The 12,063-nt window shown below is 39.2% G+C and overlaps 1 protein-coding gene across 2 annotated transcripts; it reads right to left on the minus strand.

Annotated features, from left to right (window-relative positions):
• Positions 1 to 358: 358 nt before the first annotated feature.
• Positions 359 to 11,123, minus strand: LOC107829230 (uncharacterized). Of its 2 annotated transcripts, XM_075245312.1 has the most exons (10): positions 10,341 to 11,123; positions 10,127 to 10,225; positions 9,747 to 9,958; positions 7,052 to 7,245; positions 6,840 to 6,945; positions 6,423 to 6,730; positions 3,996 to 4,391; positions 3,443 to 3,524; positions 1,820 to 3,334; positions 359 to 926 (listed from the first exon to the last, which is right to left on the minus strand). In XM_075245312.1, the coding sequence occupies exons 1-10, from the start codon at positions 10,394 to 10,396 to the stop codon at positions 772 to 774; spliced, it is 3,123 nt and encodes a 1,040-aa protein (XP_075101413.1). In that variant the 5' UTR covers positions 10,397 to 11,123; the 3' UTR covers positions 359 to 771. The 2 variants fall into 2 exon arrangements, with proteins under 2 accessions (XP_075101413.1, XP_016512192.1); XM_016656706.2 differs by lacking the exons at positions 9,747 to 9,958; positions 10,127 to 10,225; positions 10,341 to 11,123 and adding exons at positions 8,524 to 8,604; positions 8,694 to 8,813.
• Between the last annotated feature and the right edge of the window lie 940 nt (positions 11,124 to 12,063).

The following is a 12,063-nucleotide window of genomic DNA, read 5'->3' on the forward strand; positions in this document are numbered from 1 at the left end:
GTAGGTTTCTCTTCATTCTCTGAATCGGAAACAGTAATCTCAGTGGAAACGGTTCCAATTTTTTATACCAGAATCAAACCTAAACTTGAAATGGTTGAATGCTGAAGTTCAACAAGAATTTGTTTTGAGCAGCGCATCTTAGAAGAATATTACTTTGGTCAAATGAAATGACATCCAGTTACTGAAAGCTAGATAAACTCTTGCAGGCCCTTGCATATTTATTTTGGAATAACAGTTGGTACGATATCAGAAATAAGGATAGTCCAATTCGCGTTATACACAGGATCTGTAAGGTGAACAGGTCCCCCATTAACTGGTGAGAATTCGCACAACCATGCATGCACAAGAATCAGAAACGTTGATACAGAGCCCCTTTCTCGTCCACTATTAACCTGTTGCCAAGATGAGAAACATACCAAGTAAAAGAAAATAAAATCTAAAATTACACCACTTCCCAGGAGTTTATACCAAGCCCTCAACCAAAAAAAAGTGAAAGGCGAACATGGTACCCAGTTGCGCCCAAGGGCGTTGGTGCAGTGGTATAGGTAGTACATCACGGGATGTGTGGCAGGCACACCTCACAGGTCCGATCCTTGTTGGGAAAAAAAGTTATGGAATTTAAGTGGAGAAGGGGTAGGGGAGCCGACCCATTATCCAACGAGTTTCGAAGCTGTAAACAGTGGATTCTCAGTTATCACCAATTAAAAACAAAAAAAACACCACTGTACCCAGTTGCAGAACGCTGCAATGAACAGGAGTTTCCATGATCAACTATCTATATCGCAAACCCATGTCAAGCTCGTGGCCGTGCATCCCCTGGACATTGCCAGCGGCAAAAGGGTGGATCTGCTTAGAAGCCCCAAGTTGCCTCTCAACAAGCCTTTGCATGGCCTCGGGGTGAATGTTTCTGGTGTTGATATCTGGAGCTGGAGTGAAACAAATAAGAATTTTAATGCATAAACTCACCCAGCTAGTTAAACATCAGCAGAGGATGCATCCTCAACCAGAAGAGTATCAGTGTATACACCGATAAAAGGAAGAAGAGTACAAAGGCCTATTTAGAATAAATGATAAGCACGTCATTACTAATTTTTACTAGTTTCTCAGGGTTTTTAACAATCAACAGCAGAAAAATCTCAAGACGTACCATCAAGAAGGGTACTGGGGTGGGGAAGAGCATACTTCACTAGCTCAAGCCTCAAAGGCCAAATTCACAAGCAAAAAAGGGAATATAAAGTTCGCCTTCTTGCTTTCAGGTAAATAAATTTACTAACCTACACAATTAAGAGGAAAAGCTAAAGCTGATAACAGAATATACAACATCCGCTCATGTTTAATCCTCATTTCGACTTGATATCACTCAAAATTTCACAGGACGTAGTCATAGAAAGATGAATCCCAGCATCCCATTGTAATTATAAAATGTAGTTTCATTATTACGTGCATGGTCACAGTAACAATACACTCAAATTTAGAACAGCAGAATCGCTGCATCAATGAGGGTCAGGAAAGAGTATAAATAAATATGTCTTTCTTACATTATCAGGACAGCAAAACTAAGGAACAAATAGAGACAATAGTAGAGATGAAATCTGTGCTTTAAAATCAGCAAGATCAGCAAAGGGAAACTTCATTTTGAGGTACAGTCGATGCAAGTGCAATCTTACATCGGCAAAACTAAGGAAAAAGTAGAAGACTTAGTAGAGATGAAATTTATGCATTAAATTCAGCAAGATCAAAAAAGAGCAACACTTTGAGGTGTAATCAGTAACATATCATCACACAGACACCTGCAGAGACAACACATTCGGGCTTTTACCTGGCATTTGCACAGTTTGGCCACTAATGTTGACTTGGTGTGGCGCAAAAGGGAATGCTTGAATTCTGTTAACTTCCTGCATAATGCTAGCTCCTTGATTACTGAGATGTGAAGGAACCTGTGCACCCCTTAGACGGTCATGTAGCAGACGAGGAGGGCTATTTCCAGCCATTTGCATCTGCTGCAGCATAGGATGGTGAACAGGGAGACCAAACCCTGTCAGTCCACCATTAGGGTGGTGAAATGGAGGTCGCATCATATTTCCAGCAAACTGACGACCAGGAGCTTCATGCAGAGCCATGCTTTCTGGACCATTGAAAATCTGAGGATTTAAATGAGCAGGACCAGAATCCATAGGATGAAATAATGGCTTCCCTTGACTCATCTGCAAGGGATGAAATTGCGAAGTAGATGGTTGAGCACGAATATGGTGCAATGGCATTTCAGACTCCATCTGATCGTAGGAAACACGTGAGAAGGGCAGACCTTCATTCATCAAAGACCTTCCATCACCGCCAGCGCCACTACCAGTTGCCAAGTCTCCTTTACTCAAAATTCCTGCAGGCATAACCATTGAGACCTGGGGACTCAAATGATCACGAGCACTAATTAAGTTTTCTGCAGGCAGGTGATATTCAACAGCCTCACTCTTGGAAAACATTTCACTCGGGTGCCTTGATTTAACTACATACTGAGAATTTTCATATCCCGACCAGGTTTGAGGCTCATCCAGCTTGGTTTGACCTCTGTGATTCAACTGCAAGAGCCTGTTATCCTTACCGCCTCCTTTTGGTCCAATACCATCACTTATGGAAGAAAAAAGGCCGTCATCAAAACCAGACAAGGATGACTTGCGTGTCTCCAAACCATCAATTAGTGCAGAACCAACTGAGCTCCTCTGAACTGAAACTGGAGCTTGTACAGATTGCAGCTCCTTCATAAAAGCAGTTCCAAAAAGGGTTTCAAGTGTAACTGCCTTTCCTGAAGCTTGAGAATCCCTGGTATCTTCCTCCTTAGACCGGTCATGCACGGTAAACTCAACATGTCCATTCCTGGCTTCAGTGCCAGTACTGCCCTTCCCTGTCATATTTGTATGATCTGGCCCCTTCTGTAATAATGAAAGGAGGTGTTGAGATGCATGGCTGTCCACAATTACGGGTTGTTCTTCAGTGTCTAAGCAATTAGTACCGCAACCTTGTGAAGTAGGATGCAGATTAGACCTCTTTTCACCAAACTCTGACAGCATTTTATGCTCAAGGTCCTCACAAGTAAAGATCGACGGGGCTGCCTCCCTTTTACTAGACTCATACATAGGCTCAGATACCCCAAGTGGTGCAGAAGGCATATGCAATGTGACCTTACTTGTAGGCTCAGTACTCTGATTGAAATTTTCAGATGGAAAGCATTCTGAAACATTTCCATCAAAAGCTTGTGATCTGGTTTTATCGCCGCCAACAATTAAGGCAAGCAAATTGTTTGGCCTACTTAACGAGGAATCTTCCGGAGCCTTCCTATCTACAACGATATTAAATGGTATAAGACAGGTTAAAAAAGAATTTGTAGAACTTCGATAGAAAAAATGACTAAAAAGCAAAAAACAAAAAAACATAAAAGGAAGGATACCTTCTTCCATAAACCACTGAGCGAACTTCGAAGATTCTATAGCCTTGGAGCCCAACATGTCATTCAGTTTAATATTGTCATTCTGGGGATAAAGTCAAACGAAGAAAATAAACAACTAGTAGGGAAGCCACAAGTGCAGTGTGTATTTACTGCTAAATGAAGTCAAGAATATTGATGAAAACTCCAACAGTGGAAAGAAAAAGAAACAACAACAGATGGCAAGAATTTCTGCAAAAAACAGGCATGATGATGAAAGAAACCATGCTTCCTCTCACTGTTTTAACGATACTGTTGCAATCTTAGCTGTGGACTGAATGAAATGCAATCACCCCTCAGGAATCAGGATGACAACAATAGTCCAGAAAGCACATAAGTTTTACCCTAAACGAAGGATGACCTCAACCTAAGAGCTTTTAACCACCTAATAAGTGTATAGCAATTTGAAGAGGAGGACCGCAAAAGGGCAGGGCGGTGGGATTGATAGGATTGTTTAAGAGTAATGAAATTAAAACTTAGACAGTACTGAAGCTGATAAAGTGTGCAAAACTATTACCACAATTGGAGCCTCAGAGTCACCAACATTAATTGCTACAACACCTCCAAATATCTTATCCAAGATTGACGTTGAAGGGTTGGGGCTAGACTCAACAAACTTGCTACCCGAAGGCTGAGTACTGTTTTCAATAATTTCAGGCTCATCCAAGGCTTCGTGGAACTCTAAATGACTGGTAATCCGATTTAAACGATCTTCCATGCCAAGTATCCCATCAGAAATATCTGATTTTGCTGAAAGATTAGCAATTTGGTCATTCTTCTTCAGAGTTGATGCATGTTTATAACTTGAACTAATTTCCTGCAAGCTCTGTCTCTCTACACTCTGAAGAACACCATTCGGGGCAGCATAGGCTTTGGCTTCCAATGGGCTTTCTTCAGTGTCAGGTTGTCCAACCTAAACAGAAGACATACAGACCGGGCAATCAATAGATAACACCAGCAGATACACAAGGATGGACTAAGATGTCAGCACATGTTAACTCAAACTCAAAATTCGATTAACAAGCAACTGAGTAATTTAAATAAAACCATACAGCTATTGCTGTCTCTTCACGAATTGCTCAACTTTATTAAGATTCTCAAATACTCATCGACCTAAAATATCATCGAGCAGGGACTCAAAATTTGGATTACTTCATAAAGAATGGGGCAGATGCAGGGCAACAGATTACTTTTCAGATGGTGCACATGTTGAGAGGGAGTTAAAGCAGAATATATCAAACTTTTGATTTTAAATAATAAGTGATGCAATATTCCATTTGAGGATGTGGTCGAAATTCTGGCACAGCCTTTAATAGAATCCACGGCATTCAGTTCCAATAGATCTTAGCACAACAACAGTACTGGAATGTCTACATTGCCACCCACCCCCTTGCTCCTCTTCTCCAGGATCAAGCTGTTAAAAAGATACTTGAGAGCTGAGAATACCAAAAGCTAGAGAACGCTTACTCCAACACCCATTTTCTTTTTCCATCTACTTTCCACCTTGCACTACCCTGCATCTAAAAACAAGTAACGGACAACAAGAACACATATGACAAAGTTGTTATCCAGCTGCTTTCAAAGAAGGCGGGATGGAAAATTTGATGTGATGACATCAAAAAGTTTTAGGGGTTTCTTGTTTTCAGCATTAGTAGCTTTTGCATAGTTGAGTCCAGTTACGTAAGTGCAAGTGAAAACCGTACACCATGCAACCAACAGACTAGAGTTGTTGCAATTACTGTTCGTTTCTCCTACTTTTCAGTTTCCTTAGGTTATCTTTTAGATAAAATAGAGAATGAATTCTCAGCCAGTCAATGTATCACTCTTCACATAAGCTTTTCTTTTGAAGTGTTTGACTACATACCACCTATCCCAAGGAGGAAACACTGGAATTATGAAAATTCAAAGTATCCCCAAAGAAACTTACTTTTTTTTTTTTTTTTTTTAATAACCAGTATTCCTAAGGAAACTTAGGATGCTTAACTGTATTCCTTTCACCTGGCTACCGATACAGCCTGAAATTGCAGGAAGAGATTGCAGCTCTTAGAGATCTATAAACAACTACTACTACTATGCCTCAACCCAAAACTAGTTGGGATCAGCTATATGAATCATGACTAACCATTTCGCTCCATTTAAGCTCAACTGCTTTGCTGAGAGATCCATTGACGTGCCAAAAATTTTAAAGACAGATAAAATGACCAAGAATTATGGTATACTTACATCTCCCCTAATTTGAGTCAAGATTAAAAGTAGAAAAGAAGTAACAGAGAAGAGCAAACCACTTCACTCACGTTTAGCACTGCAAAATTTTGAGCCGGTTTAGTTATAGTAATTAAGTATTTCATAGCTCGTGCAGCAAATAATTACAAGACTTCCTCATTGTTAAGAAATTCAAAATAGAAGCAAAAAGAGATCCTTGGGAGGATGTTGAAGGAGGAAGCATTAAACTTTAGTATATCCTTCCTGTTTTCCATTTTAACATTGACACTTTGTTGTATTTGGAAACTATTTAATCCTAACATCATCATTTTACCCTTAATGATATGACTTGTTGAGATCCACTTGATCTAAAGATTTTTTATTAGGAGAGTGACAGATGAAGGAACATGTGGAATTCTTACCATCTCATTTAATTGTTGGTGATAAGGTAATTTTGGTACTTTGCATATATTTGGCTTATAGGTCAAAAGTCTTCATCTGCTTCTTAAACTCCATGTCCCGTCAAACATAGTCATATAAACTAAGATAGAGGGAGTAATAGTAATAGACAAAGAACTAAAATGCGACGAAGCAAGCACAAGATAAAATGAATAATCAACTCTCGTTGTTGTCCCTTTTGCTCATTTCCTTGAAGCCTCATTTTCTTTTCTTTTCTTTTTTTATGAGAAAAGGATCAAGCATAAGTATGTTCTATTGGAGAAAACTAAGTACAAGTGAATACCTCTGTCACACGTGAATGGCTCAAATTTGAGCCAGAGTTCTTATCCAAAACAGTGGTTTTAAAGCCAGGGGGTACACGTGGTCTAGCTGGTGGATTCTGTGAAGGAAAAGAAGATTTTCCCAGATCACTGTTTGCGAAAGGTTGGGTGGTCATCCCATCTGCTTCACTATTTTTGTCCAAAAACGCTCTATCCTCCTTATTCTCTTCCAGCAGTACTGAAATGTCCTCGGTTTTATGCTTCTCCAGTTTTGACTTCTGCTTTTCTTGAAGAGCTTTCTGCTGTTCTTTCCTAATTAACTCAAAGGAAGCTGAAAGAAATTCAATCAAAATACTATCCCCCACAAGCTCATAAGAATTGCAGATGCTAACATGGGATATAGCACCATAATAGAAATGCATGATCTTAATAAGTAATACCTCTTCTCCTTCTTTCCTCTTCCACTCTATCCTCACTCGTACACTCAACTGAACCAAAAGTCTCGTCATTGAAAGCATCAGTGTCTCTTCGAGAGTGAGGTCCCGCCTGAAGATATTGCAAGAGTAAAATTTATATAAAGTTTCGCTGAAATAAGAGGACAAATCATGAAGCACGCCAGAACATTGGAAAGCAGTGATCAACTCAAATTCACCTTATAAGGGCGAGGAGGATGATATGGCTCATTGCTCTTGTTAGATTGATAGTTATTGCTTGCTCGGACCTTAGGTGCAGATATTCCAGATGCATATGCTGACGGCCTTGGAAATGAACCACTTCCAAGAAGCCCATCATGCTCAGAACTCTGCCGAGTGTGCTGGGCTTGATTGCCAGATCGCCAACCAGAATCTGTGGCAAAAAATATTTACTAAATTCTATGAAGAAACAAACTACTTCAATGTCACATGCACATGCACACAAAATCAACTAAGAAATTGGAGAATACGTGATACACAAGAACAAGGTATTACACAGTAGAAATTCCTAGTGAAGACAAAAAAACACTAGGTGATTTCTTCCCATCTATCCCAGCCTTGGTGGATAGAATTACCTGGTACCTATTGTTAGTAGGAGGTAGCATGTATCCCGTGGAATTAGTTGAGGTGCGCGCAAGCTGGCCCGTACACCACAGTTATCAAAAAATATATTACACAGCAGAAAAACACTTTATTGCCTATGATGCAAGAGGGGAACTATTTCTGCAATTAAGCCAGCAAATCATGTGAAGCACAAGAAGTGGAGCAGAAAAGAACCTTCAAATGGCACTCAAGGCTTTTCTTACCTAATGAATAATGAACCTAACAATGAGTAGAACCTGGATTCCAATTCGTGTTTTGGAGATTGAATTTAAACGGAGATTGAATTTAAACGGAGATCGAGATTCAAGACCCTTGGCAAACAGTCCCTCCAACTATGATTATCACAAATGGACTAGATATATAATACGCAAAGAAACAACCATGTGAAAGGCACTTAGCCAGCAGCCATGAAAACAACTGTAGAAAAAAATGTAAAAGTAAGTCATATCATGATACTCCTAATTCTATCATTATTCCCTCTAATTACGTCCAACGGAGCTATCCTGATTCCTGAGTGCCCAGTTGTAAAATGAGAAAATAATATAAAGCATGATGATCCTAATGGATGACCCCTCCAATTATCTAACCTCACACAGTTATCCTGAATGACCACATTTATGTGATCCATAAAATATGAACATAATAGTACGTAGTGTACTCAGAAGGAAGTTAACCCACTTTGCAAATATGAAAGGTTTATCTTTCGATAATTAACCAAAACATTCATCATTGTTATAGAAACCTATCATGGCCAGGGTTTGCACCTGTGTCTATTTAGAATTCAACATCCAACTACAATTGGTGCAGATTAACAAAATGACTAGTTCAAAAACTTAAGAAGCAGGTTATTGAATTTGACAAAGACCACAACATTTTGCACCCGTCAGAGCGCATCAATATAGTTTGCAAGAAGAAAGCACCAAAGACAAGAAATTCTAAGAGTTCGGATCTAAGGTAAAAAGAAAGTCAATTCAAAATCACATATGACCATACAGACGATAAATAAGCATATTTAAAAGGGGAGATATTTACAAGGAACACATCTTACAGTCACACCTTCGCATCAGCAATGAAAATTTTAGGAAGCCTTGCCAAATCTAGGACCATGTTTCAATCAGCTTTAAATTTTCTGGTAACCATATGAAGTTTCTTAGTCAGTAAAGAGTACCTTTGGGAAAATTTAGACAACTATATGCCCATATGGCATGGCATTCTAACCTCAAGGTTTTCCAATAAATCAGGCTTCAAATATGAGCCCTGTTCATTCTCCTTTTCTCACATTTGTTATAGCAACCTTCTCCAAGGAAGTTACTTCCGTGAACATTAGAAGAAGCTGAAGGCAATCTGGCAGCTCATAAATAATAATAGCGCCAGGACAGCACCAGTAATTCAACCTCCATACTTCACTGCCAGAACATCTGAACCTTTTGCCATCTGTTTAATCACACACAATTTTGTGTTCTCCAAATGTTTCCAAATGTACGGAAACAAATACAGTAAATCAACTTTATCATAAAATACACATTTGAATGTAGAAAGTTGTTGAATGCATTCAAATAAGCCCCATGATATATCCCCTCAACTCTCTATTGTTAGTTCTTCCGTCTTTCCTTCTTCCTTCATGCAGATACGGAGGCATATAATGCTATCATCAGAGTTAGATTTTCCATGACTTCAATATACACAGTATCAAAAGAAAGAGGATAACTGTATGGATGAGAGCTTCCTATCTCTTTTTCCCCCCATACTTCCTTTTGGGGAGGGGGTGGAGGTGGTTGCTCATGAATAAGCTGCATGAGAGATTATGGTCCAATACCAAAGTGAACATGATCCTATAATTTCCCATAAATTTCCCTCTTTTTTCCTTTTTCTAAATAAAGCAGATAAGCTGATCTCCTGCTGGTGCATAATGGGCATAATGCTTGCTATCAACCAAATGAGCAATCTAAACTAAGAGGAACAACTATAGCATGCCTTGGTTAGGGATACTGTTAGTCACTGAATAGCCTTTAGGTTGGGTTTTGACAGCATCAATTGCACAATCTTGGACCGAGAGGGCCATGCAACCAACATGAATCTTACAGCAGATAGTAATGCATACAGTACACTAAATCTCAAAAAAAAAAAATAAACATACATAATACATACATACATACATACATACATACATACATACAGTACAACTACAGCTGCAGTTCTAAAGCAATCAAGTATAATGAAAAAGGCTTATCACACACATAAAAGCAATAGATAGAAGAATCTGATCTGAACCTGAATCCCGATCAGATTGTGACTCGTTATCTCGATCACTCCGCCCAGAGGAACGGCTTTCCCATCTTCCAAAATTGCCTCGTGAATAACTACTGGAATCCCCACGAGTAGGTGGGGATGAACTATAGTCAGTACGTCTAAACCCTTGCAAAGGCAAGCTGCCAGGTACTCTTTGGCGGTCTTGTATGCTATGTGAAGTGTCCACAAATTCACTATTTAAATTGAGAAAATGCAACTTATCAATATGCACAACAATATCCAAAAAGACACTAGAGCATGTTAAGCGAGCAATCCCTATACAATTTGGGAAACTAAAACATCACTTTACTGCTCGTATTCCAAGCAACTGCAATACAATTAAGGAAAACTGAAATGCATACCTCAGGATCGACTGATCAAATTCACTTGGCAACTTCTCGCAAATCCCCAGTTGACTTATCGACAACAGAAACTCTCTCGAATATGATATTCTTGAATGCCTGAATCATTATATCTAGCATTCATATAAAACTTTAAGACAAATTAAGTCTAAGACAACACAGGACATAAGCAGTAATTCAAGTTATAAAACTGAATAAGAAGATCAAGCATTACTTTCGAGCTTCTGATGCGCAATTAGTGGAGCTTCCATCATCAATCCCCGAGCTCATTCTGATGAACAATTAAAGCTAAGGGTTCAGCTGAACCCAATAGCTCTGGCTCAAACTCTGTCCTGATTATGTGTTAAAGAAATCTACTAAATATGTAGAGATATTAAATTTTGAACGCAGTAACTCAAATGATCAGTTCCAGTTCAGTTGGCATCCCGAACTCATAAACTTCAAATCCTGTATCCGCCTCTGCTCCCAAAGCGCAAACACAACCAATATTTTGCAACCACTATCAAATCATAAACTAGATTCAAACCATCTTATACAACAATTTCCCAAATTAACCCAAAATTGTACAATATTAGTACAGTCAGCAGCTATTTAATCAACAAAACTGCAATTATATACAGCGATTACATTCTAGGGTTTTCGTTTTCTGTTTTGTTGTAATTTGATTTAGAAGCTAGGGTTGTATATCTGTATACCTAGATGAAGAGAGAGTTTTATGGATTTGGATCTTTTGCAAATTTCCAGTTTATCGATTAATCGATACAGCTGAATGGAGAACAGATGTACATATCTATGTTCGGATATATGTAGGCAAAATGTGTTCCTTATTATTTTTTCAGAGATGAAAATGAGAAAACGAGCTGGAGAGAAGGGCTATCTTCGTGTATCAGAAGCTTTTGGATTTTGATTTTGGGGAAGTTTCCAAAAAAATAATTTTAAAAGCTTTGGTGAAACTTGTTAAATTGATCGAATTAATTAATGCTTTCCCAAAAACTTTAAACTGAAATTATAACTCAAACACCCATGTTATAGAATTTTATGTCACACTAGCGTGTATTAGGGTGATTAAGGACAAGCACGAGGGAGTTAACACTTGGGTGAGGACTACGGGAGGAGACTCAAAATATTTTTCAGTGGAGATAGGTTTACATTAGGGATCGGCTCTCAGCCCGTTTTTGTTTGTGGTGGCGTTGGATGTTCTTATGAAACACATACAAGGGGGGGTGTCATAGTGTATGTTAATTGCTAATGACATAGTACTGATTGACGAGACGCGAGGCGGAGTTAACGTTAGGTTGGAAGTTTGAAGACAAACACTGGAGTCTAAAGGTTTCAAGCTGAGTAGTTCGAAAACAGAGTACTTGGAGTGCAAGTTCACTGATGGGATGCATGAAGCATAAGTGGAAGTGAAGATTGATACTCAAGTCATCTCCAAAAGAGATAGTTTTCGGTATTTTGGGTCTGTAACCTAAGGCAACTGGGAGATTGACGAGAATGTTACTTATCGTATTGGAGCGAGGTGAATGAAATTGAGGCTCGTTTTATGAGGTTTTGTATGATAAGAATATGTCGTCAAGACTTAAGGGCTCTACACAGTGGTGGTTAAACCGACTATGTTGTATGGGACCGAATGTTGGCATGTCAAGAAGTCCCATGTCCAGAAGATGAATGTAGTTGAAATGAGGATATTGATATGGATATGAGGGCATACCAGGAAAGACAAGATTATGAATGAAATTATTAGGGACAAGGTGGGAGCGGCCTCTGTGGGGGGACAAGTTGCAGGAATCAAGGTTGAAATGGTTCGGGCATGTGAAGAGGAGAGACATAGATGTCCCAATCAGGAGGTATGAGAGGTTGACCATAGCGGGTCCGAGAAAGGGTAGGGGTAGACCAAAGAAGTACTGGGGAGAGGTGATTCGGCATGACATAACATT

Source organism: Nicotiana tabacum, chromosome 23 (assembly GCF_000715075.1).
Source record: "Nicotiana tabacum cultivar K326 chromosome 23, ASM71507v2, whole genome shotgun sequence".
Classification (NCBI taxonomy): domain Eukaryota; kingdom Viridiplantae; phylum Streptophyta; class Magnoliopsida; order Solanales; family Solanaceae; genus Nicotiana; species Nicotiana tabacum.